General features: G+C 33.7%; 1 protein-coding gene and 1 long non-coding RNA gene across 4 annotated transcripts in view; one reads left to right on the top strand and one right to left on the bottom strand.

The window, feature by feature from the left end:
* DHX29 (DExH-box helicase 29) overlaps positions 1-21,949 on the top strand; it is a 43,262-nt gene extending 21,313 nt beyond the window's left edge. The window contains exons 12-27 of the mRNA XM_045565654.1: positions 411-554; positions 2,791-2,967; positions 3,721-3,861; positions 5,029-5,173; positions 5,300-5,417; positions 6,325-6,409; positions 8,188-8,276; positions 9,336-9,464; positions 9,560-9,635; positions 10,409-10,633; positions 11,865-12,001; positions 12,450-12,543; positions 15,657-15,959; positions 17,413-17,544; positions 18,875-18,971; positions 21,654-21,949. Of these exons, the coding sequence (XP_045421610.1) occupies positions 411-554; positions 2,791-2,967; positions 3,721-3,861; positions 5,029-5,173; positions 5,300-5,417; positions 6,325-6,409; positions 8,188-8,276; positions 9,336-9,464; positions 9,560-9,635; positions 10,409-10,633; positions 11,865-12,001; positions 12,450-12,543; positions 15,657-15,959; positions 17,413-17,544; positions 18,875-18,971; positions 21,654-21,709 (2,148 nt within the window). The 3' untranslated portion in view covers positions 21,710-21,949. The remainder of the gene's footprint in view (positions 1-410; positions 555-2,790; positions 2,968-3,720; positions 3,862-5,028; positions 5,174-5,299; positions 5,418-6,324; positions 6,410-8,187; positions 8,277-9,335; positions 9,465-9,559; positions 9,636-10,408; positions 10,634-11,864; positions 12,002-12,449; positions 12,544-15,656; positions 15,960-17,412; positions 17,545-18,874; positions 18,972-21,653) is intronic.
* LOC123647984 overlaps positions 3,718-25,191 on the bottom strand; it is a 34,297-nt gene continuing 12,823 nt past the window's right edge. For 2 of the 3 annotated variants that reach the window (XR_006738446.1, XR_006738448.1), the window contains 6 exons: positions 18,805-18,878; positions 11,828-11,996; positions 11,273-11,328; positions 9,607-9,681; positions 7,315-7,531; positions 3,718-3,795 (listed from right to left, as the gene is read on the bottom strand). This is a non-coding gene — a long non-coding RNA (uncharacterized LOC123647984). Of the gene's footprint in view, positions 3,796-7,314; positions 7,532-9,606; positions 9,682-11,272; positions 11,329-11,827; positions 11,997-18,804; positions 18,879-24,754; positions 24,809-25,191 lie in introns of all 3 variants that reach the window. The other variant, XR_006738447.1, reaches the window with a different exon arrangement.

Here is a 25,191-nt window from a genome sequence, read left to right as displayed (position 1 = left end):
TATTTTGCTCTATTAAATTAGTTGAACATCAGTTATGTTTTCATGATTATGTTAATGATACTTGAAGAAAATTAATAGCTTTTTTCTCAGCACCATGAAAAGAACAAAAGTTTTTCTGCTTAAAATTACCAAAACAAATTTTATAGTTTTATATTATTAATTGAAGACTATGGAAAATACTTGTAATAATAAATTACATTAAATAGATTGTAACAAACTGCACTAAATAGATTGACTATTAGTATATTACTAATAAATTAAATGCAATTATTTATTACTAATATAATAAATTGCACTAGATTTGCTCAGACTGCTCCATATAGTAGCAAGAAGAGCACTCATGCTTTACTTTTTAAAGCTTATTTCCCAGATTACTTGGGAGAATCTAAGGCCTTGTATTCTTCTTTCAGAATTCTCTGTGTGGATATCAGATCCGAATGGAATCTCGAGCTTGTGAATCTACCAGGTTACTCTATTGTACAACAGGCGTTTTGCTAAGGAAACTTCAAGAAGATGGTCTTCTAACTAATGTGTCTCATGTTATTGTAGATGAGGTGAGTAGATTTTATAGTTGCATCCAGAAATTTGAAATATTTTTATATTAAAGAGATGTTACTTTTAACATTTTCTTTGTGCTTACCAAATGCCAGATACTTCATATGTAATAATGTAATTTCCTCTAACAAATGTCTCATGTTAATTGATTTATTTCATGAATACTATTTGGTATGTGCAAATTATCTATTTTATATATAATTTATTTTTACATAAATTCATTTAATCCTTTCAGCAACCCAATGAAGTAGTATATAATTTGGTTTTTCTTCTTTTTTTTTTTAATTCTTATCTATATAAATTACCATCTATTTGTTGAGGTTTTCCAAATCTATGTCATCCATCAGGAGCTTCCTGAGCTTCAGACATAAATAGCCAACTACCTTTTAAATAGCTTCAGTCTCAGCAACTTCAAACTCCCGCATTTCCAAAACTCAACATCTTCCCTCCCTGCTCGTATTATATAAGTTGCCCCTCCTCCTCTCCTGAATCTCAGTGAATGATCCCCACAATCACCTGGTCAAACCACCAAAGTAAAAACGTCCAAGATTTTTCCTTCTTTCTCCCACATTGCCTCCATCCAATTACCTAGTCCTTTTATTCTGCCTTTCTCAAATGCATTCACTTTTCTTCATATTCACTGGTGTTATTCTTGTAGAGGCCACCGTTATTATCTCTTTAATTACTACAGAAGCCACTAATGAATTAAATTTCCTGCTTTCTGCTTTACTTTCCACCACATTCTCCACATTATAGCCAGAGTTATCCTTTTTAAAATAAAACTCAGATCATATGATTCCTCTGTTTTACAATGCTTTAATCACTCTCCTCCCTGACTCCTTAGGGTAAAGTCTCAATTCCTTACCATGGTTTATAAAGCCTTATGCAGCAGTTTATTCAGTACCTAGTTTTGTCTCTTGCCCATCTGTCATCCCATTCTCAACTGTTTTTGTTTTTCCACTTTCTGAAATGATTATTATCCCTCTTTCCACCATGTTTTTGTACACAGTGTCCCTTGACATGAACACTTTTTCTTTCCTTTCTCATCCTGTTTCTTCCTCTTCCTTTTTTTCTTTTCAAACTCATCCTTCAGTTCTCAGTGTCAGTGGCAATTTGTCCTAGTAACCTTCCTGACCATCTGGATTAGCTCCCCTTCACATGTAATTTCAAACCATCCTGTACAATATCTTCTTACTGCACTAAAAAGTCTCAAATGAAGAGAACTTGGTCTTGGTCACTTTTTAATCTGCAGCATCTAACACAATGCTGAGCACTTACTATTTGTTAGTCTCTGTTCTAAAGGCTTTGCATTATCTCATTTGATTGTCACAGCTCTATGAAGTTTGCATTATTTGTATTCTTATATAGAAGAAATAGACCTAGAGATATTTAAATAACTTTAACTAAGTCATCCTGTAAGTGACCAAGCCAAGAATTGGACCCAAGCAATTGAGTCCAGAGCCTGAACACTTAACCACCGTCTCCCTTCCAAGCAAATGAATGATAAAACCTGTTTTAATTTATCATCTTGATGTACTTTATCTTTGTGTACTACCTCAAGTCTGCTGTGAAATAAAATGGAGTAGAAATAAATCAGAGTACAGAAAATTGAAAGACAGACATCTTTACATTATACATTCAGTATTCTTTACATTCTTATACATTCAGCAAGTATTTGTTAAGTTCTGACAATATAATTTGCCTGTACTCTATAGCAGTTTTACAGCGCTATTCCCTAAAATACATTTGTTGGAAGAGCATGAAACCCTTTTTCCTGGACAGTGATAGATACCCTGTCATATTCCTACCAGTCAACTCCCCTTTTTCTACATGGTGGATAAACTGTCTTGTGGTAATGGTGACCATACAGTTTTATATTAGTGGCAGAGATTTAGGAGTCACCCTTGTTTCTAACTGAAATTTGGGATAGACCCTAATCTTATCAGCCACATCTGATCTGATTTTACAAACCATCTCCTGGGATAGTCCTACTGTCCCGGCTAATCATGAGCATTATATGCTGATTTTCAATGGCTTCAATATTAGAGAATGACTTTACTTTTAATTATGAAGATCTGCCTTATTTGAAACATACAGCTCCTTCCCTGCACGTGTACTGACTATACTTAAATATTGATTAACTTTTAGTAGATTTGAGTGTTTGCTTGTATAAGCCTCATACTAGACCTTATATAGGATATGATTAGTTTTTTTTTTTTATTTCCTTTATACTAGGTTCATGAAAGAAGTGTTCAGTCAGACTTCCTACTAATTATCTTGAAGGAAATTTTACAGAAACGTTCTGATCTACACTTGATTCTAATGAGTGCCACTGTGGACAGTGAAAAATTTTCTACATATTTCACACACTGCCCTATTCTCAGAATTTCAGGAAGAAGTTATCCTGTTGAGGTAAGTTTTCTTTCTAAGGTGTGTATAAGCAGAAATTGCAGTCCCCACAGGGAGTTTCCCCAGAAGACTATTCCTAGGTACAGCGAGTCAACAGAGGACCTGGGGACAGCCTTGAGAATCACATGACTGGTGCTGCCTTGCCTGAGGGGTGGGTAGGAGAGAAAAGAGAGTTCTGATGAAAGATAGACCTGAGGGCTACAGAATATAAAACTTATTTTTACATCATTATTATATCCAGATTACGAGTGGCTACCTGGCAGTAAGGAACTCCTCTTTTACCCATCCCTCAAATTTAGGGTTGTCTTTGAAGCTTCCTTTCTGCATATTCTGTTCTTAATGCTTACCTTTTTAGTTCAGCTGATAAAAATCTACTCTTTTAACGTTTTCACATAAAAAGAAAAATCTATACACAGTAATGTAATTTGCCCTGAGACTTTAGGGACAATCCATTTATATCAACCAAGTTCTTCATTCCTAAATGATACTAAAAGAAAGTTTTTTTCATGATATTCTAAATTAGCATTTGGTGACATTCAAAAGGTGATGATCCCCTTGTACTCTTTATTTTTTGTTTTGTTTTTTTCTTTTTTTCCTCTTTTAATCAGAATATTATGGGGGTACAGACTTTTTGGTTACATAAATTGCTTTTGTACAGTTCGAGTCAAAGTTATTGTACCCGCCCTTGTTCTCTTTAAAATGATATTTATTGAAACAAATTTGAATTCACCCACTTACATGCCTTACTCTATGCAGGTTTTTCATCTTGAAGATATAATAGAAGAAACAGGCTTTGTGCTGGAGAAAGACTCAGAGTATTGTCAGAAATTTCTGGAGGAGGAAGAAGAAATAACCATTAATGTTACCAGCAAAGCAGGGGGAATAAGAAAGTATCTGGTAAAAAGAAAACATTTTGAAAGATGTTCTATTATGATATCCAGGACATAACCTGCCACGAGAGTTATGCCCCAAGAGTTAAAATCATATGGCTAACACAGTGAATTTGAGTATAATTTGGTAGAAGAAGAATAGCGATGAGTATGAGCAAATTTTAAAGGTCATTTCTTTAATTTTATTTCATAGACTATAGTCTTTGATTTGTGATATTTTAACTGTATTTTTACACTGTTCTGGGCTATTTAGATACAAATATAAAATCAAGTAACCATATAAGTAAGAAACAACTTCTTATAAAAATTTCATACCAATGATCAATTATTGACCAAATTTATAGTGATTCTCTCTACTTTGTCTCAACACCGTAGGTGGTCAGTCAAGATAGAGCAGGCCCAAAACCTAGATCCTTGCCTTTAGTTTTCTTAGCAGCCTTCGTCCTGGCAGAAGCCAACCTTAGCTCTATAGTGAAGCTATCTAGGGCAAGCATAGTTGTTCCTAGGGAGTTAGTCCAAACTATGTGTGTTTAGAAATATCACAAAAGCTACATTCTCTTGCATTTTAGCCAGTGGTACTAGATCCAGCATTTTCATTATGTCCGTGATATTTTATGCATATATCTAATCTGGTGAAAACACAAAGTTAAAGTTACTTTATCTTTTAATAAACAGATAAACCAAGAAAGCAAAAACTAAAATTTTTCCCTAAAACACTGGAGATAAAAATTACAAACTAAGAAAGATTTCAGAAATGTATAGTTCTTTCAAAAGAGATGATTGGAATTCAGTAGCCAAAGTAGAACATAGAAGGAATAAGGCAGGTATAAACTACTTATTAAAGTTATTCTGATCTCTCTTGGCCTGGCTGCTTTTGAATTACCACAGAATAATGCACACATGATTATATTTTTTAACAATTCTTTTAGTATATACATGACAAGATTAAAAGATTTTGCTATAATTAGGAGCTGGATGAAATTAAATTATAGGAGAGATGAAATTTTCTGAAACTTTTTCCACTTTTAAAAATTGTACTCTTCCTATGTTTTAACAAAATAATGATGACAATGAGAAAAATATAGATTTGAATGAATACGTCCTTTTTTCCTTCTTTGTGTTATAAAAATACTTAATGTTTTTGTTCAGCTCCCTCTGGTTGGGTTTCTTTTAGGAATACATCCCAGTTCAGACTGGAGCAAATGCTGATTTAAATCCATTTTACCAAAAGTACAGCAATCGCACTCAGCATGCTATTCTCTACATGAATCCTCATAAAATCAACCTGGATCTCATTTTGGAACTTCTTGCATATTTAGGTATCTTTCTTTTTCTAATATGTCTCCATTTGTTTTGATAAAACATTTCTGCTAATGGGAGATCTTTTATTAATATTTTATGTGTTGTTCCTTATTTTAAATATTGTATCTTTTTTAAAATTTCAGACAAAAGTCCCCAATTCAGAAATATTGAAGGAGCAGTATTGATCTTTTTACCAGGTCTTGCTCATATTCAACAGTTGTATGATCTCCTGTCAAATGATAGAAGATTTTATTCTGAACGGTAACTATACCTCTTCATTGTATTCCTGGTAGTTTTAACACATTGTCTGCCTCACAAAAAAACCAGAAACTTTTCCTTGGGGCTACAGTGTTTGTTACGATAATAGAATAAAAACTTCAAGTGTAATTTAAAGGTAAACATAAATAGAAAAACGAAATTTATTGACTTCTATTCCTTTAACCCATGTTTTTAGAATTAAATTGTCAATATTAATTGTAACAATAAGAACATTGACAAGTAAGATTTTATATATGCTTCACATGGCCCCAGCGTCAAAACTAGAGTGAGTTAAATACAATTCTCATAGCAGTTAATGTGTTAAAATAGAAAACGGCTTGGTACATTAAAACTCATGATCAGAGTTTTCAGTTTTTTCACCTTTAGTTAAAATTGTCCATTGTGAAACAAGTTTTGTGTTTGTTTTTTTACATTTCTGTTTTAGTATTTTATCTACTAAAAATGTTTATGTACTATATCTGCATTTCTTCCATTTTCTTAATATGATATGCAGAGGGGATTGTGTGGCTAACAGTAAGGTGATGACTGCCCTCCCCCAACCCACTCAATTGTGCAAAACCCAGCAACATTGCTATTTATCATCCATACGTATTGAATCAGCTGTTTACTATGTCTTTTTTGATATAGCTTATTACCGCTGTAATGGTTATCACTTCAACATTAGAACATTTTTTAATCTTATATTTCATATAATTTATTCATATTAAATTTTTTTCTCTGTGATGGGTATATATGGGGTTTCATTGTACCATTCTGTGAACTCTTGTGTTTAAATTTTTTCATAATAAAAAATTTTTAAGTTGCTTCCTATATGCAAATAAATTTTGTTATTCTTTGCAGTGTCTTCTAAAGAGAAACTCTTGCTAAGAACTATGATTTTAACTTTCAGATATAAAGTGATAGCTCTGCATTCTATTCTTTCAACCCAAGATCAAGCTGCAGCATTCACACTCCCTCCTCCAGGAGTCAGGAAGGTAAAATTCAGTACAGCAAACTTACATGTGATCCACCTGGGAGTATTTCATGACAGCATTGTGACTTTTTATCATCAGTCAGTTGTTAATATTAAGTGCCATATAGTACATGGCAGACTCCAGGCAGGTTAACATAATGAGAAGTAACTGAACCCAATAATAAAATTCAAGCAATTTGAATATTTACATTATGTGCTATGTAAGGGACCAGACTTTTGGAGGGAGTGGTAGTTGAAAAATGTGGTATGGATGTTGCTTGCAAAAAAAAAAATAAAATAAATCACTACTTTTTCCCAAGAAAGCATCATGAAGGAGATTGGATGTCAGAAGCTATTTAAGTCCTGGGTGGATTCTTGTTCTCTAGACTGTTCATCCCTGATTATTTTTACAGTACATAGACCATTAGGTAGGGGGAAAAAAACCTCAAGAGTTTTCATTGTGTCCTCTGTTCAGGATTCTGAATGAAAAGTTGCTTAGCAAAGAGTTTCTCAGATTTTTTCATTTTTATTTTTTGAGACAGGGTCTTACTCTTTCTCCCAGGCTGGGGAACAGTGGCATGATCATAGCTCACTGCAGCCTTGAATTCCTGGGCTTCAAGTGATTCTTCTGCCTCAGCCTTCCAAGTACCTGGCATGTGCCACTTGACCCAGCTAATTTTTCTATTTTTTATAGAGACAGTATCTCTATGTTGTGTGGGTTGGTCTCAAACGATCCTCCTGCCTGGGCCTCCTAAAGAGTTTCTCAGATTTTGAACCCTTTCTCAGGAGTAAAAAGAGCACAATGTGGGAAGTGTGGGGAACACAGAGCATCTGGAAAGAACCCTACTGTAATGCAGGAGGCCAGGGCTGTAGTTCCTAAACTGCTGCCATCTGTATAGCCTTTGGCAACCACCCAACCTCACTTACCTTTAAAAGGGATTGGATACAACTGATGGCTTTCTAATTGTGCTGTAAGAACTCCAGAGTTTTTGAGGCTGTGCTCTTATCTGTAACATTTGTGCTTCCCTGTAAGATTTGATTTAAAGAAGAGTTCCATCCCTTAACAATAAAATTTGAACGCTACTGATGTAGAATGATCACGTAGGTCCCATGCAGCTCTTAATAATAATCTGGGTTCCATTTCCTAGGATAAATGAATAAGAAAAGCAATCATTCGATATTGAACTACACAGTTGAAATAGAGTAATACATAATTGAATTTGACTTGGAATTTCCTAAACGTTTTATCTGTAAGGATTCAACAGAAAAAAATGCAGAAGATTGCACTATTCAGCCATCATTGTTAAGAACTTGAGAGCTAGACCTAAGAAATCATCCATTTCTACCTTCCAATTTACAGTTGAGGTAACTGAGGCCCAGAGAGGTAAAGTGACTTGTCCTAGGTCACAAAGCTAATAAATAACAGAGCCAGGACAGCAACCCAGTTCTTCTCATTAATGTGCTATTTTTTTCCTAATAATTGTGAAGGGTTGTGTTGAGTTATCTCCATTCTCTGATCCAGCTTCCCATTCTACTTCTGTTATTTTTGAGATGACTGACTAAAATTAGGGGAATGATATTTTTTTAGAATAAAAATTCTATAACTTTAATTAGCAAGCTGAGCTGATGAAACTAAGAGAGTGTATTAAAATTACACAATAGCAAATAGATTATAAATTTTTGTGAATAAAATTGAAATTCACTTTTAAAAATCCATCAGCTCAAACTATCTAAAGAAATTTAAATGATGATATGTTGCTGAAAGTTGCCTAAATGTTTTAGCTTTTTGTTTATTTTCAGATTGTTTTAGCAACAAATATTGCAGAGACGGGTATCACTATTCCAGATGTTGTATTTGTAATTGATACTGGAAGAACAAAAGAAAATAAGTAAGTTTGAATTTCCCAAATCAAAACATTTTTCACTTGGGGCTCTTAGATTCTTAGGAGAAATCATAGAATTATATAGGAAGAATCCCAAATGTCCTAATTCTGCCCAAAGCAAGAAGCTTTAGAGAAACTATAGGAAACTTTAAAATGTCTTAGAGTAAATGTCAGAATTTCATGTCATGAGTTTTCCCATAAGTAATGCCAGTGTACTGCTACTTTTAGAAAAACACTGAGAAAATTTTCAGAACATAAATTTTTATAGATCCTTTTGTGTTTGTAAAATAAATTATTTAAGAAAAAGCATTATTTGTGGGGTTATATAAAAAGAACATGGGTTTTGGAGTCAGAGCTGGATTTAAATCTCTTGAGCAAGTAATATAACCTCTGTTATCATCAGTTTCCTCATATGTAAATGGGGAAAATGAAAATTTCATATCTGAAAGTGCCTAGTATAGTAACTGGAACATAATAGGTAACCATAACTAAATCTTTAACAGAAAGATTACTACATTATATTTATGTTGTATAAATAGAGGAGACCACATTTAGTAATTTCTTATAATCTATATATACTATCCCCAATATTAGGAAACTATAGAAATATTTGAAAAAGAATATTCAATAGAAAATAAATTCTTGATTCTTTGAATTGTGCCTTTAGAGGAAATGTTTTCAGGGTTTAACTGTATCTTGTGGAAGGTACCTTGAATTGTAATGTTCACAGTAGCATTTCTCAAACTATTTCAAAGAATTCTCATTGTATAATTAATAGATATTCCTCTAAAATAAAAAAGATTCCATGATCAGATTAGTTTGAGCAAGGGTAAATTTTTTTCTTGTGCCAGAGCTTTTAATTTGGTAGTATGGGATTTAGTATGCAATGCTTGCTATTTAATAAGTTATTTAAATATGAAACATGATTTGAGAAATGTTGGTCCACTATAATAACTTTTTTTAGCCTATGTTCAACTTAATTTTAAGAGTCACATATTCCCAGCTTTTTCCAGTTGTGATTTAAAGTCAATTGTCTACATATTCTCTCCTAAAACATTTCTTTAGGTACCATGAAAGCAGTCAGATGAGTTCTTTGGTGGAGACATTTGTCAGTAAAGCCAGTGCTCTGCAGCGCCAGGGTAGAGCTGGGAGAGTCAGAGACGGCTTCTGCTTCCGAATGTACACAAGAGAAAGGTATGGCATAGAACTGGAAATTTCAAGCCCATAAATCAGTACTGTGTAACATTTCTGATAATGTATATTTAGTATTATTTTATTTTGTTTTTCAGATTTGAAGGCTTTATGGACTATTCAGTTCCTGAAATTTTACGTGTACCTTTGGAGGAATTATGTCTTCATATTATGGTAATCCCAGGGGGAGGTGCAGATGAGTTTTGTCCTTCATTTCTTTCTAGAAAAAAATGAAGACCTAAATTTATTTACCTTATATTGCTTTACATTTTCAAGTATTTTACTCTTTAATGTATGTCCCTTTCCATCTTTTTATAAGTAAATCCTCTGTGTTTTGATTTTGCCTTGTATACTCATACTTTATAGATTAGAATATGGCCTCATAACCTAGACCAGTAATTCTCAACTGGGGCCAATATTGCCTGCCAGGGGACATTTGACAATGTCTGGAGGCATTTTTGGTTGTCATAATTGGACAGGGGTAAAATACTACTGGTATCTAGTGGATAGAGATCAGGGATGTTGCTCAAAATCTGACAGTACACAGGACAGCTCCCTAAAACAAAAAATTATCCAGCCCTAAATACCAGTAGTGCTGATACTGTGAAACCCTGACCTAAACCACGGTCTTTCTAGAATAAAAGATATATAATACCCTTCATTTCTTAGGTTTTTGACTATAAAAATCAGGAATGAAGAAACTAAAAATGTGGGTTGGAAGATCTCATCTTTATGCATTCCCCCCAAAAAAACACACATATACTCACAATACTCTCTCCCTCTCCCCCTTCCATTATAAGAAAAATAGTAGGATAGTGGTATTCACAATTTCACCCTCTTTGCTCAAAATTTTGCTGAACTGAGATTTAGTTCCAATATCATGTCTTTGGGTAGTGTTAATTGTTTCTGATCATATACCAATTTTATCATTCTTTTTTAATCTGCAGAAATGTAATCTTGGTTCTCCTGAAGATTTCCTCTCTAAAGCCTTAGATCCTCCTCAGCTTCAAGTAATCAGCAATGCAATGAATTTACTCCGAAAAATTGGAGCTTGTGAACTAAATGAGCCTAAACTGACTCCATTGGGCCAACACCTTGCAGCTTTACCTGTGAATGTCAAGATTGGCAAGATGCTTATTTTTGGTGCCATATTTGGCTGCCTTGACCCAGTAGTAAGTCAAACGATGCTGCTGCTACTTCACTTAAATGTCATTTGGCCAGGAAATTATTAAATTTGGAAACAATGTTTAAGTTTTAATTTAAGTGTTTTTTAATTAACTAGAATGTCTGTACTGACATTAAAACCCAGGGGGCCTAAATGCTTGATGAAAATTTTTTAATATAATATTTAATTTTTTATATTGATATACTTGAAAATCCATTCATTTTCTTAAGTGTACAGTAGGTACTATTTTGTGAGTTTGGTTTGTCTAGAATTTTGCTATCAACCAACCCACATGAAATATTTATTTAATTGAATATGTAGTGGACAATTCTCAGGAAGCTTTGAACACCACAGACTTTGAGAAATAGAATCAAAAATTTTTTCCTTTCCTTTTCTGGGTTCTTTTTCTGAGGCAGTAATTATCAGAGTTCTATTTCCTCAAATTATCTTAGAATTAACAAATTCTGTGCATATATCTGAATCTTTGGGCATTTATGCCTGCTGTGCCATTCATTCCAACTTTCCAACTGTATCAAGCTGTGGCCTTTTCTGGGATTACAAGTTGAGGCTATATTAAAAAGAGAATGGAGAGAATGTGAATTAACTATTCTGGGCTTTTTCTTTAGTATTACAAATAGGTGCTCACCAGAATTGGGCCCAAGTTCAAAAAATAATCTCTTTCATGATGGTTTATGTGATAACCTGCAACAACAAATGGGTTGTTATGTAGTCCAAATTATTTTTAAAGAGCATTGCAGACAATAGAAATTCAACAGTCTAGGAGTCAAGAAAACAGACTAAATTGCCTCTAACTGTATGACAGACTATAAATCACTTATACAAATGTTTAGTTTTTTTCTCAGATTGTGGTGATATTACCTCCTTATTGCACATAAATGGTATAAAAATAAAGTGATATATTTTTTTAATTCCATAAAATGAAACTAAAAGTAATTATTTAAAATGAAAATAGCTTGAGCCCAGGAGTTTGAGGCCGCAGTGAGCTATGATGATGCCACTGTACTCCAGCCTGGGTGACAGAATGAGACCCTGTCTCTTAAAAAATAAGTAAATAAGTAAAATGAAAATATAAATTAGCTATGGTAGAACATGATAAATGTACTGAAAATAAGGAACAGGCAACTTAAAGTGTGATTGTTTTATAATATGCTTTCTTTTACAAATTAACTGCCTTGTATACCTCTTCAGTGACAAATTGTTCGCTTATTTATGGATAGGCAACACTAGCCGCAGTTATGACAGAGAAGTCTCCTTTTACCACACCAATTGGTCGAAAAGATGAAGCAGATCTTGCAAAGTCAGCTTTGGCCATGGCAGATTCAGACCATCTGACGATCTACAATGCATATCTGGGGTAAAGAAATGATCTAGGTGTTATCAATAAGCCAATGACCTGAGGTTATTTACTTTTTTAAAAAATTTATCTTTGACTATCATTAAAATTATACATCTAAGGTTTTAATTTATTTTTAGTTATTTCATCTGTCCAAGGCACAATTATTTTAGAGATTTATATGTTTTATAATCCTAAAATTTAAGAACCATATACTTGATATTATTATATGTATATTATCTCATATTTGCAGTAACTTAATAACTTACTATTACACATAAACAGAAAAAATATCTTTTGCAGTTGAAATTCTTATATACAATGGGTAGCTGCTGCAACAAGCAAGACCTCTCCCCTTTTTAAAGGATCATAATTTATTTAAATCTTAACTTTGGTTATTAGCTCTGAAAGAGAGTTTGCAAAGAAAACATGGTGACCTTGTTCGCTGATTAACATTTTATTTATCTAGGTGGAAGAAAGCACGGCAAGAAGGAGGCTATCGTTCTGAAATCGCATATTGCCGGAGGAACTTTCTTAATAGAACATCACTGTTAACCCTAGAGGTAATTCTTAATACAGCTCCCTAATTCAGAGTCATATGGATAACTATCATAGGCTTATTTTAGAAAAAAGAATGCCTAGGATAGTGTTTGACACATAGTAAGGGCTTAGTAAATATTTGTTAAATTAATATATTTGTGATTTTTTTTGTTTCTTCCAACAAGTAACCTATATATATTACACAGTGTAAAATAGTATTTAACAATCATAACATATTTAAGAAATAATTAAAAAGAGGCAACATGATTTCATAAAAATAACATTATCTTGGGAAGAAGGATAGTTAATCTCTTTAAGTCTCAGTTTTTCATTTAAAAACATGAGTTGAAAGGGGGATAATCTATAGTTCTTCTCAACTCTGAAATTTGGTTGTTATTTTTAATTATAGAAAATTTCAAACATACATAAAAGTAGACAGAATAGTACAATGGACTTTCAGGTACCCATTTCCCACTTCCATAGTTATCAGCTTGGGGTCTATCTTGTTTTATTTTATACTTGCCTTATTCAACTCTCTGCCTTCTAGAGTAATTTGAAGCAAATCCAAAGCATCAGATTTTTATGTGTCTCTGCAGTATATGATTCATTTTTCTTTAACCTTATCACACCTAAAAAAAATTCCTTAATATCATCAAATATACTAACAGTGCTTAAATATTTTCAATTATCTCATAAATATTTTTTTTAACAGCTAGTTCAAATCATGATCCAGACTGGGCCCAGATATTAAATTTGGTTGATATGTCCCTTAAATCTCAATCTGTAGTTACCCCCTCTCATTTTCTTCCTATTTGCCGTTTATTTTTTGAAGAAACCAGGTAAATTGTCCTATAGAATTTCCTACATTCTGGAGATGGCTGTTTGTGTCCTTGTGACATTATTTAACATGATCTTCTGTGCCCTATATGTCCTATAAATTGGTGTTTTATGTCAAGAGGGTTTAATCCAATTCAGGTTCATTTTTCTTTTCCTTTTAGAGTTTTCTCCCTTTTTTGTAATGTTAAAATTTCTCAATGGGGTCAGCCAGATTCATCCACTATAAAATTCCCCTTTGGCTTTTCATGTAATGGTTTTATTTATTTATTTTTATTATTTCAGCATATTGTAGGGGTACATAAGTTTAGGTTACGTATATTGCCCTTGTCCCCCCACCCCTCAAGGTAATGGTTTTAGCAGCCATTGATAATACTGAGATCCATTGTTTCATTGGGGTTGAAAAATGGTGACACTGTAATTCTGATTATTAGCTAGAATTATTTCATAAAGAACTTTTCACTTATCAATATTTGAATACCCCAAGGTTTCATTTATACAAGAAAATTAGGATAAATGCTTGATTCTTTCATTTTACTTAGCAGTTTTCATAATGAGTTGATTCTTAAACATCTCCACAGGTAATCAATGAATGTTATCTTTTATAAAAATCATTATAAGCCTATTGATTTAAATATATTTGATATGTTTCAGTTCTCTATGAATATTAATTTTTTGAAACTCAGATTGTCCATTGCTTGGAAAGTGAGAGCCCCTTCAAGTTGGCCCCTGCATCCTTTTCACATAACCTTAGCAATCTTTGATGGCTTCCTTGCTTTGGGTATGACAAGCTGTTCAGGCATATCTTGTGCATTTTATACTCCAGGCTTGGAATCAGTCATTTTTCCAAAGAGCCCTGATTCCTTTTAATGAAATTCTTTTATATTTTCATAAATATTGGCCAGGTATTTGGTTACAGTGTGGAATGGCTAGTTATAAAAGGCATCCAAGGCATCATACCCTGTGGCTGGTTATGACCAAGTTTATCAGTCTGCTCTTAGAAAGGGAAACAAGATCCCTATGCCCATCACTCAGGTTGCCATTCATGACCAGGATTATTTCTGGGAAGACAGACAGTAGAAGTGTGGTTAAAATGTAAAGGCAAGTGATTGTGAAAAGCAGTGCTCCTTCACAAACATGATCTTTATATTTTTATTGATATTTATTTTTTTAAAGAGAAATGATGTATACTATAGATATGCTATTAAAGTATAGAAAATAAAGTTAATATATCTCTCACATAATTCTTTTATTCTATACTTATATTTTAAAAGGTTAAAAATATTTTTTCCCTTATAATTTAACTCACTACTTTTTGTGACTTAAAATAACTGCTGGGATGACAGCAGGGATTTCTCTAACTAGAATGAACTTTGTTTTTCTCAAAGCAGGCAAAGGGTGACATTGAAGACATAGCTACCTCTGGACCAACTGATTTGGGATTCAAGATGTGAAAATCCCAGTCAGTTGACCCAGAGGTGGCTGTGTCTTCAATATAGCACTTTCTCCTTTGTCCCCTCTCTAGTTCCCTCCAACCTCCAAATTGCCTTCCACTCCCTTCCTTCTGTGAGGCTTTTTTTCACCTCCTCAGGGGTGCAAAGTTTTAGATGTCTTTGCCAACCCTGTGGTGTTACAGCAGCTGTCTGGTCTTTCCTCCCCTGGAATCAAAGTCCCTTAAGACCCAAACAAAAAACCTAAAGGATATCCTAAATGTAAATGTCACCTTTTAATTGCTTTTATCCTGTGTACTTTGAAAAGTACTCATCCTTCCTATAATAGTTTTGCTGATTGGCACTACTAAAGGTAGAAAAATATTTTAGGTGGCAATTTTAGATTAAATGAAGTTGCCATTAATAAACTTTGTCAGTGTTCTTTAAGAAATTAAAGTGAGATTCCTAGAAGCAAATGAAGAAGATACTTGAAGCCTAGGATCAAGATTTTTCTGTAATTCTTTTTCAATATTGACCATTCTCACTGAGTAAAAGTGTCCCAAAAAAGAGCTACTATTGAAGTAGATGCAGTGAACGAAAATGTATCTAGACACATTTTTATTGCTCTCACATTTTAGACAATCTTATATTTGGTATTTCAAGTCTTGGAGAGGGGAGAACAGCTGACTCCAATTCTTGACTTCCCAGTATCTTATTTTTCTTCCCTAACCTAATTTGGGTTATAGTTAACTAAATAATTGACATCTTGTCAATTTTTATAGGAAACAATAATATAAACTGCAAAGTTATTTGGAAATTTCTCTATTTTAATTAATTATGATTATTTCTCTTTTTAACATAAACCAATCCAGGATGTAAAGCAGGAGTTAATAAAGTTGGTTAAGGCGGCAGGTTTTTCATCTTCCACAACTTCTACCAGCTGGGAAGGAAACAGAACCTCACAGACCCTCTCTTTCCAAGAAATTGCCCTTCTTAAAGCTGTATTGGCTGCTGGACTGTATGACAATGTGGGGAAGATAATCTATACAAAGTCAGTCGATGTTACAGAAAAATTGGCTTGTATTGTGGAGACAGCCCAAGGCAAAGCACAAGTACATCCATCCTCAGTAAATAGAGATTTGCAAACCTATGGATGGCTTTTATACCAAGAGAAGGTAAAGTACTCATTTTTAAATTCCAGTATGCAGGGCATTATTCTAGAAGTCATTCCTAAAAGTTAGGATGCCTTAACAAGTATTTTATTTTGTTCTCACATTGAACTATTCGTTTTTGTTCATATCTGAAATCAAGATGCACATAGTTTCTCAAACAAACAAAAAAATGCTTATTTCTCTCAAATTAAAAAAAAAAAAGTGCCAGGTGCAGTGGCTCATGCTTGTAATCCCAACACTTTAGGAGCTGAGGCAGGAGGAACATTTGAGGACAGGAGTTTGAGATCCATCTAGGCAACAAAGCAAGACCCCCATCTCTTTTCAAAAAATTTTTAAAAATTAGCCAGGCATGGTGGCATGCACCTATAATGGCAGGTTGGGCAGAAGGATCCCTTGAGCACAGGAGTTTGAGGCTATAGTGAGCTATGATCAGGCTACTACACACCAGTCTGGGTAACAGAATGAGACCCTGTCTCTGTAAAAAAAAAAAAAAAGTAAGATTTCTATTCTGCTCATCATCTTTTCTACTTGGAATAAAAAGAAAAATAGTAAATAGCTGTTGGTTAGTAATGTATTAATTCCCTGAATATTTTACTAAACATGCTCACATCTCAAAAGTGAAAAAAAAAAAAAAAAAAAAGACAAGTTTTATGTGCTGTTTCCTAACAAGGAGAAAATTGGATGGGGTAGAACTGTGGATGATTCGGCAACAGTTTGAGTCACAGCATCACCTAAGATAATTTAATAGCAAATATTTATAGATTACAATTGAAACTGCCAACCTTTGAATTATAACTGCATTGCCACTCCATTTTCTTAGATTTTAACATACAGTGAAGGTTAAGATGGCATTTTCTCTTCTTCATATTTTGGATTTTTATTGCTTATCTCGTTCACTCATTTTTAAGGCAGTATGAGAAGAAAAGGAAACATGTCAAATTGAAACGTATTTCTTCTCCCTTTACTAAAAGAGTATCTCCATTATGTTTCTTGACCTTTAAAGTAATAAAGATCCATAATTTCAAGCACCCAGCATATCATCAAACTTAAATGGAAAACATGAGAAATTACTGACAGATGGCCACAGCTGAACACTGGTCTAGAAACCAGAAACTTGGAAATTTAACCATAACTGCATTTTAACCTTATTTGAGATCATTAGCATTATAAAATTGCTTGTACCTAGTTTCATTTATGTTCAAAGTATATAATTCAGCCTCACAAATAATATTTAAAATGCATTTTCATAGTATAAATGCACAGGTAGTAATAGTAGTTATTATAAAATGGACAAATTGTGCACATAAGAGAATGAAAACACATAGCTTTACAAAAACCTATGGCTTAAAATATAGAATAACAAATTATAGAAAAATGCTTACATGAAAAAGATAAATGAATTTATTATATTTTTAGACTTTGATGTTCTTTCCCCTCCCCCCTTTTTCCCATGTAGGTAAGGTATGCCAGAGTATATTTGAGGGAAACAACCTTAATAACCCCTTTTCCAGTTTTACTTTTTGGTGGTGATATAGAAGTTCAACACCGAGAACGTCTTCTTTCTATTGATGGCTGGATCTATTTTCAGGTACATAGTGTAACTGATCTTATGGATTACTAAAAATTTTCAACTTCTAATACCACTGAGGTAGAATTTTTAAAATTTTTTTAGAGTTTGCATGATTTCTTACTATAATATGACTTAAGGTAGAAGACTTCCTTATTATGTCATATGTATATGGTTTTAAATCTGTTAAAATTTGAAAATCAAATTATATTGCTATTACAGGCTGGTTGTGGTGTCACGTACCTGTAGTCCCAGCTACTCACTTGAGCCCAGGGGTTTGAGAACAGCCTGGGCAATATAGCAAGACCCCATCTCTTTAAAAAAAATTAGACTGCGCACAGTGGCTTGTGCCTGAAATCCTAACACTTTAGGAGGCTGAGGTGGGAGGATCACTCGAGGCCAGGAGTTCAAGACCAGCCTGGGCAATAGTGAGACCCCATCTCTACCCCCCAAACAAAAAAAAATTAGCTAGGTATGGTGATGCATGCATATAGTCCCAGCTATTTGGGAGACTGAGGCAGGAAGGATTATTTGAGCCCAGGAGTTTGAGGTTGCAGTGAACTATGATTGGGCCACCTCACCCTAGCCCAGGCAACAGAGCGAGACTCTGTCTCCAAAAAACAAAACAAAACTATATTGCTATTACAAATTGTAATCATCAGTAACAATTCTAACTTACTATGTGTTGGGTACTTCAATAGTGAACTTTATTGGAGTATCTCAAATATGATATCCTAACAACCTTGTTGAAGAATATCTATAATTTTTTTTCTATAGACAGACACTCAAGCACAGTGAGAAATCTTTTATTAACATTATACCGTGATAGCTGTTTATCGAGAATTGGAGAGGTGAATTTTAAATGCAACTTAAAAAACATATGCAGTTTGTGCAAAAAAACTAGGATGGTAGAAATGTTCTATAACTGGATTGTGGTGATGGTTGTACAACTCTATACATTTGCTAAAAGTCATTGAATTGGACAATTAATAATGAGTGAATTTTTATGGTTTGTAAGTTATACTTCAATAAAGCTGTTTAAAAAATTTTCCCACCACCAGAACTGCAGTCTGCAGTCTTAACTTCCCCAGAGTTGATGTAAGGGAATAAAACAGTTAGTAGAATAACAGTTGCTTTATTTTAGAAAGAGTTGTCACATTTAATATGGAAATCGAGAGGTTGTAGCTTAGCTACCAGAAGTAATTTGTCTCTATTTTCCCCATTGTGTTTTATATTAAAATCAAGATGTGCTATGGCAAATTGGAAGGTATATATGCTTACCTGGATTTATGTAAACACATTCACGCTGTCCTGGGTTAACTTTGTCCAATTTTACATCTCCTCTCAACAGGCCCCTGTAAAGATAGCCGTCATTTTCAAGCAGCTAAGAGTTCTCATTGATTCTGTTTTAAGAAAAAAACTTGAAAATCCAAAGATGTCCCTTGAAAGTAAGTGTTTGATTGTAATGTAGGTGAAAGACAGTACACGTGTATGTGTATGTGCATGTGTGGAAAAACTTTCTAAGAGAAAGTCTGAAAGAGTGATTATAGAAATTGTGATTTTTTTTTTTGGAAACATTGGAATATACTATAGCACATTGAAATCTTAAATTACATGTGATTAAAAATTGTTTTAATAAAATCTATTTTCTGAATTCCATCAAACTCAGGTAATTTGTGATTATTCACAAGCTAATTATCCTCCTAAGATTCATTTAGTTTACTCCTGTCTCTTCTAAACTTCATTTCTGAACTTCTGGCCATTTCATGGGAGAAAAAAGATTTTAAAAAATTGAGCATAGTAACTGCTACTTAGGAGCATCCTGGTAAACTGTTAATCTAGTTATTATTTAAAAAATAAAAAAATAAATGACAAATAAAACCAGCTTCATCTTCACACCTGTAGTCCCTGCTTCTTGGGAGGATCACTTGAGCCCAGGAGTTCAAGTCTAGCCTGGGCAACATAGTGAGACCCTGTCTCTAAAAATTACTTATTTTATATAAAAATTATATATATTTCTAAAAATTATATATATTTCATGTATATATTATATATGAAAGAATTAGGGACTTTCTGTGAGGTTTATCCCAGCATGTTTTTCTACCATACATTTCTCACAAATGCAGAGCTATTATTTAGGTCTGTATAAAATAACTACATTATCCTTCAACAGAAATCTGAAATGGACACCTGATTTTCATTTTGCAGTATTTTTCAGACTTGCCAAATCATCAGAATCATCCTGGCAGTTGTAAAAAAAAGTACAGGGTCTGAAGACCTACTGTAGACTTATTGATCTCCTCTATAGGATAGGCCTATGGCTACATTATTTTTAATCTTTTATTCTGTAACACTTCTCTAAATGCATTTTATTATTTTTAATAAACTGGGTTTTAAGTAAAATGTCCCACATTTAGGATTTGGTTGGTTGCATCCTCATGCTTTAACATGTTCTGTGTTTCTTGTATTTCCTATAAACTTGGTAGTTATATTTGGAGGCTTGATTAAACTTAGGTTTTGAAGGAAAGGAGTGTTTTCTAGTTGATGCTGTATTCTTCCCATTGCATCACATCAGGAAGCGCTTAAATTTGGTTTTCCTGCTTTTAATGATCAGAATTGATCAGTGGGTTCAGTATGATCATACTTACTCAGTTATTTCTCAGTTAGGCAGGTTGGGGAGCTACTGATCTTGTGCTTCTACTTTGAAGCCCCATACTCTGTGTTTATTTGTATAACTGTGAATGTATAAGCATTAAACTGTATTGCTTTTTCTGTACTGCTGGAAACTGAGATCAGGTCTTGATATATTAAGACATGTGGGCACTTAGGGAGCTTTGTGCATTACAGCTTTAACATTAGAAAGCATTACATAATATAAAAGACAGATTGAACCTTGACTTTTAAATAAATCAAAATGAATTTTTTAAATGATTTCAATATTTCCCTTTGCCATAAAAGGGAAATCATGCTTGCATTGTTTCAGGACAAGGAAAGAAAAAAGAGAGAGAGAGAAAGCAAAACTTACCCTTGGATGTTATGTATACTTCTGACTTGGGAGGGAGGATGAAGTACATTAGTGTCCTCTGTTAGTGGACTTATAAAGAAAAGTTGTGGTAGAATGCCAAACTTTTGAAAAAGGAGTAACTAAAGTTGCACTTGTGCTTTCTTTTGCTCTCTGCTCTTCCTCAAATTAAAAATCATAGTTCTTTCTAGACCTGCCATTATTCCACTTCAGACAAGAGACCTTTCTTCTCCCCGCCTCACTCTTTTTTTTCCCCTTAATGCAACTGTAGCCCCTGAGAACCTGAGTGTAAGGCCATGGGCCCGTTTATCAAAATTCCCATTGCAACCATTGAAACCCAGAGCATTCTGTTATCTAATATAAATGTAGAATTTCAGTCCTACATCCCTGATAACTATCTAATGAGTGGTTAGGAGGTTCCTAGGAAGTCACAATTTCAGAGCAAGTGTTGAAAAGCAGAAGCTCTGTTAACAAAACTTCCTTAGCAAATAATGCAGCCTCTGTTGTTCTGTTTGTCAAATCAATTGGTGTTTGATTCCTTTGTTGTGTAAAAAGGTCCATCATTTCCCCATTGACACCTCTCTGAGAGCACTTCCCTGTTAGAATTTTTTGTTTCCTTTGGACTAAATATGGAGAAACATCTGATAACAGTTCTTTCCTCCATACACATTGGAAATCCTGCCATACTCTTCAAGAACACTGAAGAGTCAGTAGAGCCTGCAGTATATTTTAAGCAGGTGAAAAAATTGGGAAACGTCTTGTCTTAAAGGAGTTTTTAAAGAAATAATTTCTTATAAAGAAGTAACAATTTGTGTCATATTATCTCTTTGGGCCTTAACCTATACATACTCAGATACTAACTTTTTTCAGAATGTTAATTTTTTGTTGAAGTGGGTGTAATATAATTATAGTGATACTTAAAATAATATTTGTAGGGCAAAAAATATTTTGTAGGCATCTCTAGTTTCATAGTGAATATTGCTGGTCTTAATTTTGTATTCTAATTTAAGAAAATCTTAATGAAGTATACCTCTTATTTACACGTGTATACACTGGAAAATTAGCCAGTGTTGCAGTTACTCATGGTTTTGTTTTTTCTTCCACTCAGATGACAAGATTCTTCAAATCATTACGGAATTGATAAAAACAGAGAATATTAATTGAAACTAAAATTCATGGTCAACTCCTTTGAAAATTAAGATGAAGATGCTGTCATGAAATTATGTGAAAATGGACATCACATTAAGTATTTCATTACTTAAAATGTTGGTACTGGTCATTAATGTAAAGATGGTGGGGGGAAGAAAGCACATACTTTAAACTTGTAATTTTCTAGTTCCTTTTTAATGATGATGATTCTCAGTGTATTTGCCACTACATTTACAATAAATTCTTTAGTATCATCCAGTTTTACATGATTATGTGCCTTAAGGGCACAGCCTGTGTCTGTATTGTCTTTAACGTAATGTTGTGATTCCCTACGTAGCTACCTCATCTTCTATCAGACCTTGATGTCTGCAGAATTTAGACCATCTTGACCCAGGAGTTCCAAAACCAATTATAATTACATATCCATGAAAAGGAACAACTTCAAAGTCAGTTAATTTAATATTTGATACTCAAAATCAGAACCTAAGTAAGTACACTATTAATAGATGCCACCTATTTCAGTAACATTCAGAAGGCATACAGATATAGTGCAGGACTGTTTAATGTTACTGCCAACCTTGGGTTGGATAGCTTGCACTATTTTCCTTAATCCAAAGCTTTGGTATCACTGCCCTTGAACCCTTTTTGTACCCACAATTGAACTGCTATCGTCAGTAACCTTGAGATACTAGAGCGTGCTTAGATATTTTTCAGTGATCTCATTTGTTTTGCTTACTGAAGATCTTTTGAAACTCCACTTTGATTACTTAGAGGGATTTCTGTTCATTTCCTACCAATAGATTATTGATGAAGTTCAAATATAGTCCTCCATAAATCAAATGGCAGAAATTTTAATTGAAGGACAAAAGATTAGAATAGGTACCTAGTACCTTGGCTAGAACCTTGGCTCTCATAATAGGTACTCAATTTTAATATTTGTTGATAAACAAATAAAAGAGGCCATACTTTCACCTTATGTGCAGATGGAAGTAAAAATAATGCTTAGTAGCAATCAATCTCTAAGTTTAGTTTTCTACTTGGAGTGTGGCAAGGGAATTGAGAGCAACCACAGTCAAATGTGACTGTGGTTTGGAATCTCTGTCTAGTGTCATTAATACAAATGGATTTGTCAGGAGAAAGAAATATTATTAGATTGGATGCTGGAGGCAGTTCCACTTGGGAAGCATGAAGGCAGAGGAATCATGGAGTCCTGATTGATCAGTCATTTTGTGTGTGCGAGCTAGTGCCCCAAGTTATTTTGTCTATTAACTTACATAATACTCACAACAACCCATGCATGAGGTAAGTACTGTATTAACACCATTTTACACATGAAGAAATTGAGGCATAGAGAAGTGAAATAACTTGGGGTCCAAGATCACACTGATAGTAAGTGACAGAGGCATTATGGCTCCAGACCTATTTACATTTCTGAAATGTAATCATTATTCCTCTGAAAAGTTGAAACAGTGGCTCACATCAGGTAGGGTCATAGGGTTAGAGTCTTCCACACAGACATGATAGTTATTTCACTGGCAAAAGGACAAACATATACAGAGGGCCCCTGACTTACAATGGATTGACTTACAATGTTTTTACTTTACAATGGTGTGAAAGTCATACACATTCAATAGAAACTGTACTTTGAATTTTAAATTTTAACCTTTGCCCAGGCTAGCAATATGCAGTATGATACTCTTGGGCAGCAACAGTGATCCACATGCCTAGTCAGTCACAATATCACAAGGAGAAACAAGCGATAGTTTACAGTATACTGTGTTGCCAATGTTTTTTGCATATTGTGTTCTATGTTTTCACATCCCATCATGTCTACAAAATGCCTATCTTTTTCTCCTGCTTCTAGGAAGAAGAGAAAGGCAATTATGCATTTTTTATTTATGATATTTTCAACTTATGATGAATTTATCAGGATATAACCCCATTGTAAATTGAGGAGAATCTGTAGATAGATTATGGAATAGAATTGAGAATTCAGAAATAAACCCATGTGTCTATGGTCAGCTAATTTTCAACAAGAGTGTCAATGGGGAAACAGTCTTTTCAACAAATGGTGCTGGAACTGATAAGGAAGACCCTCATACTTAGCTATTATCTGGCTTCTGCAATCATGCTTACCTATTATTGTATCAGCCACCTGAGACCCCACTCCTTGGACCACCCCAACCTAATAAACGTGGAAAAAACCCAGTAGACAGGGATCAGAAATTGGTGGCAAGACTCCTCTGAGCCTGCCAGGGAATAAACCTTGATTCTCCAACACTGCATGTGCCCCTTGGTTTGTCCTCAGAACCACCCGCTGGAACACTTGCTGTAACAGAACAATTGGATAGCCACATATAAAAGAATGAATTTGGACCCTTACCTCAAACACCATATACAGAGAGTAAAGTGGATTATACAGCTAAATGTAAAAACTAAAACTATTATACTCTTAGAAGAAAACAGGAGTAAATCTTCAGGACCCTGGATTAAATAATGGTTTCTTAGATATGACACTAAAAGCACGAGAAATGAAAAAAAATAAATGGCACTTTATCAAAATTAAAACATTTTTCCAATACTGAATGATCCTTCTTATATGTAGAATCTAAAACAGTCAAACTTATAAACCACTTAAACCGTGGTTTCCAGGGTTTGGAGGAAATGGGGAGATAATGGTCAAAAGGTACAAACTTGTAGTTATAAAGTGAATAAGTTCTGGGGATCTAATGTACAGCATGGTAACTATAGTTAGTAATACTGTATTTTTTACTTGAAATTTGCTAAGAGAGCAGATCTTAAGTGTCCTCACCCCCACACATACACAAAATGGTAACTGTGGTAAAGGATGTGTTAATTAATTTGATTCTGGTACTCATATCACAATGTATATGTAGATCATGTCATCATTTTGTATACCTTAAATATGTCATTTTTATTTTTCAATTTTATCTCAATAAAGCTGGATACAACTTAATTAATAATAAAACTATATGTCCTTCAAAGGACACCATCAAAAAATTGAAAAAACAACCCATGAAATGGGAAAAAAATACTTACAAATTATCTCTGATTTGGGACTTTATCCAGCATATATAAAGAAGTCTTGTAACTCTATTAAAAAGACAAATAATCCAATTTTAAAATGGCACACTAGGAATAGAGAGAAGTTACACCAACATGATAAAGTCCATATGTGAAAAGTCCACAAATAATTATCATCATACACAATGGTGAAAAACTAAAAAGTTTTTTGTGTAAGCATAAGAACAAGACAAGGATGCCCACTCTTGCCACTTTTATTCAACTGAAGTACAGCTACAGCAATTAGGCAAGAAAAAGAAAAGGCATCCAAATTTAAAAGAAATAAAACTATCTTTGTTCACAGATGACATGATCTTACATGTAAAAAACTAACAATTCCACAAAAAAAAAACCTGTTAGAAATAATAAATTCAACAAAGTTGCAGCATACAAAATCAACATATAAAATCAAT

Source organism: Lemur catta, chromosome 12, assembly GCF_020740605.2.
Source record: "Lemur catta isolate mLemCat1 chromosome 12, mLemCat1.pri, whole genome shotgun sequence".
Lineage (NCBI taxonomy): Eukaryota > Metazoa > Chordata > Mammalia > Primates > Lemuridae > Lemur > Lemur catta.
This window is presented reverse-complemented; position numbering and strand designations above follow the sequence as displayed.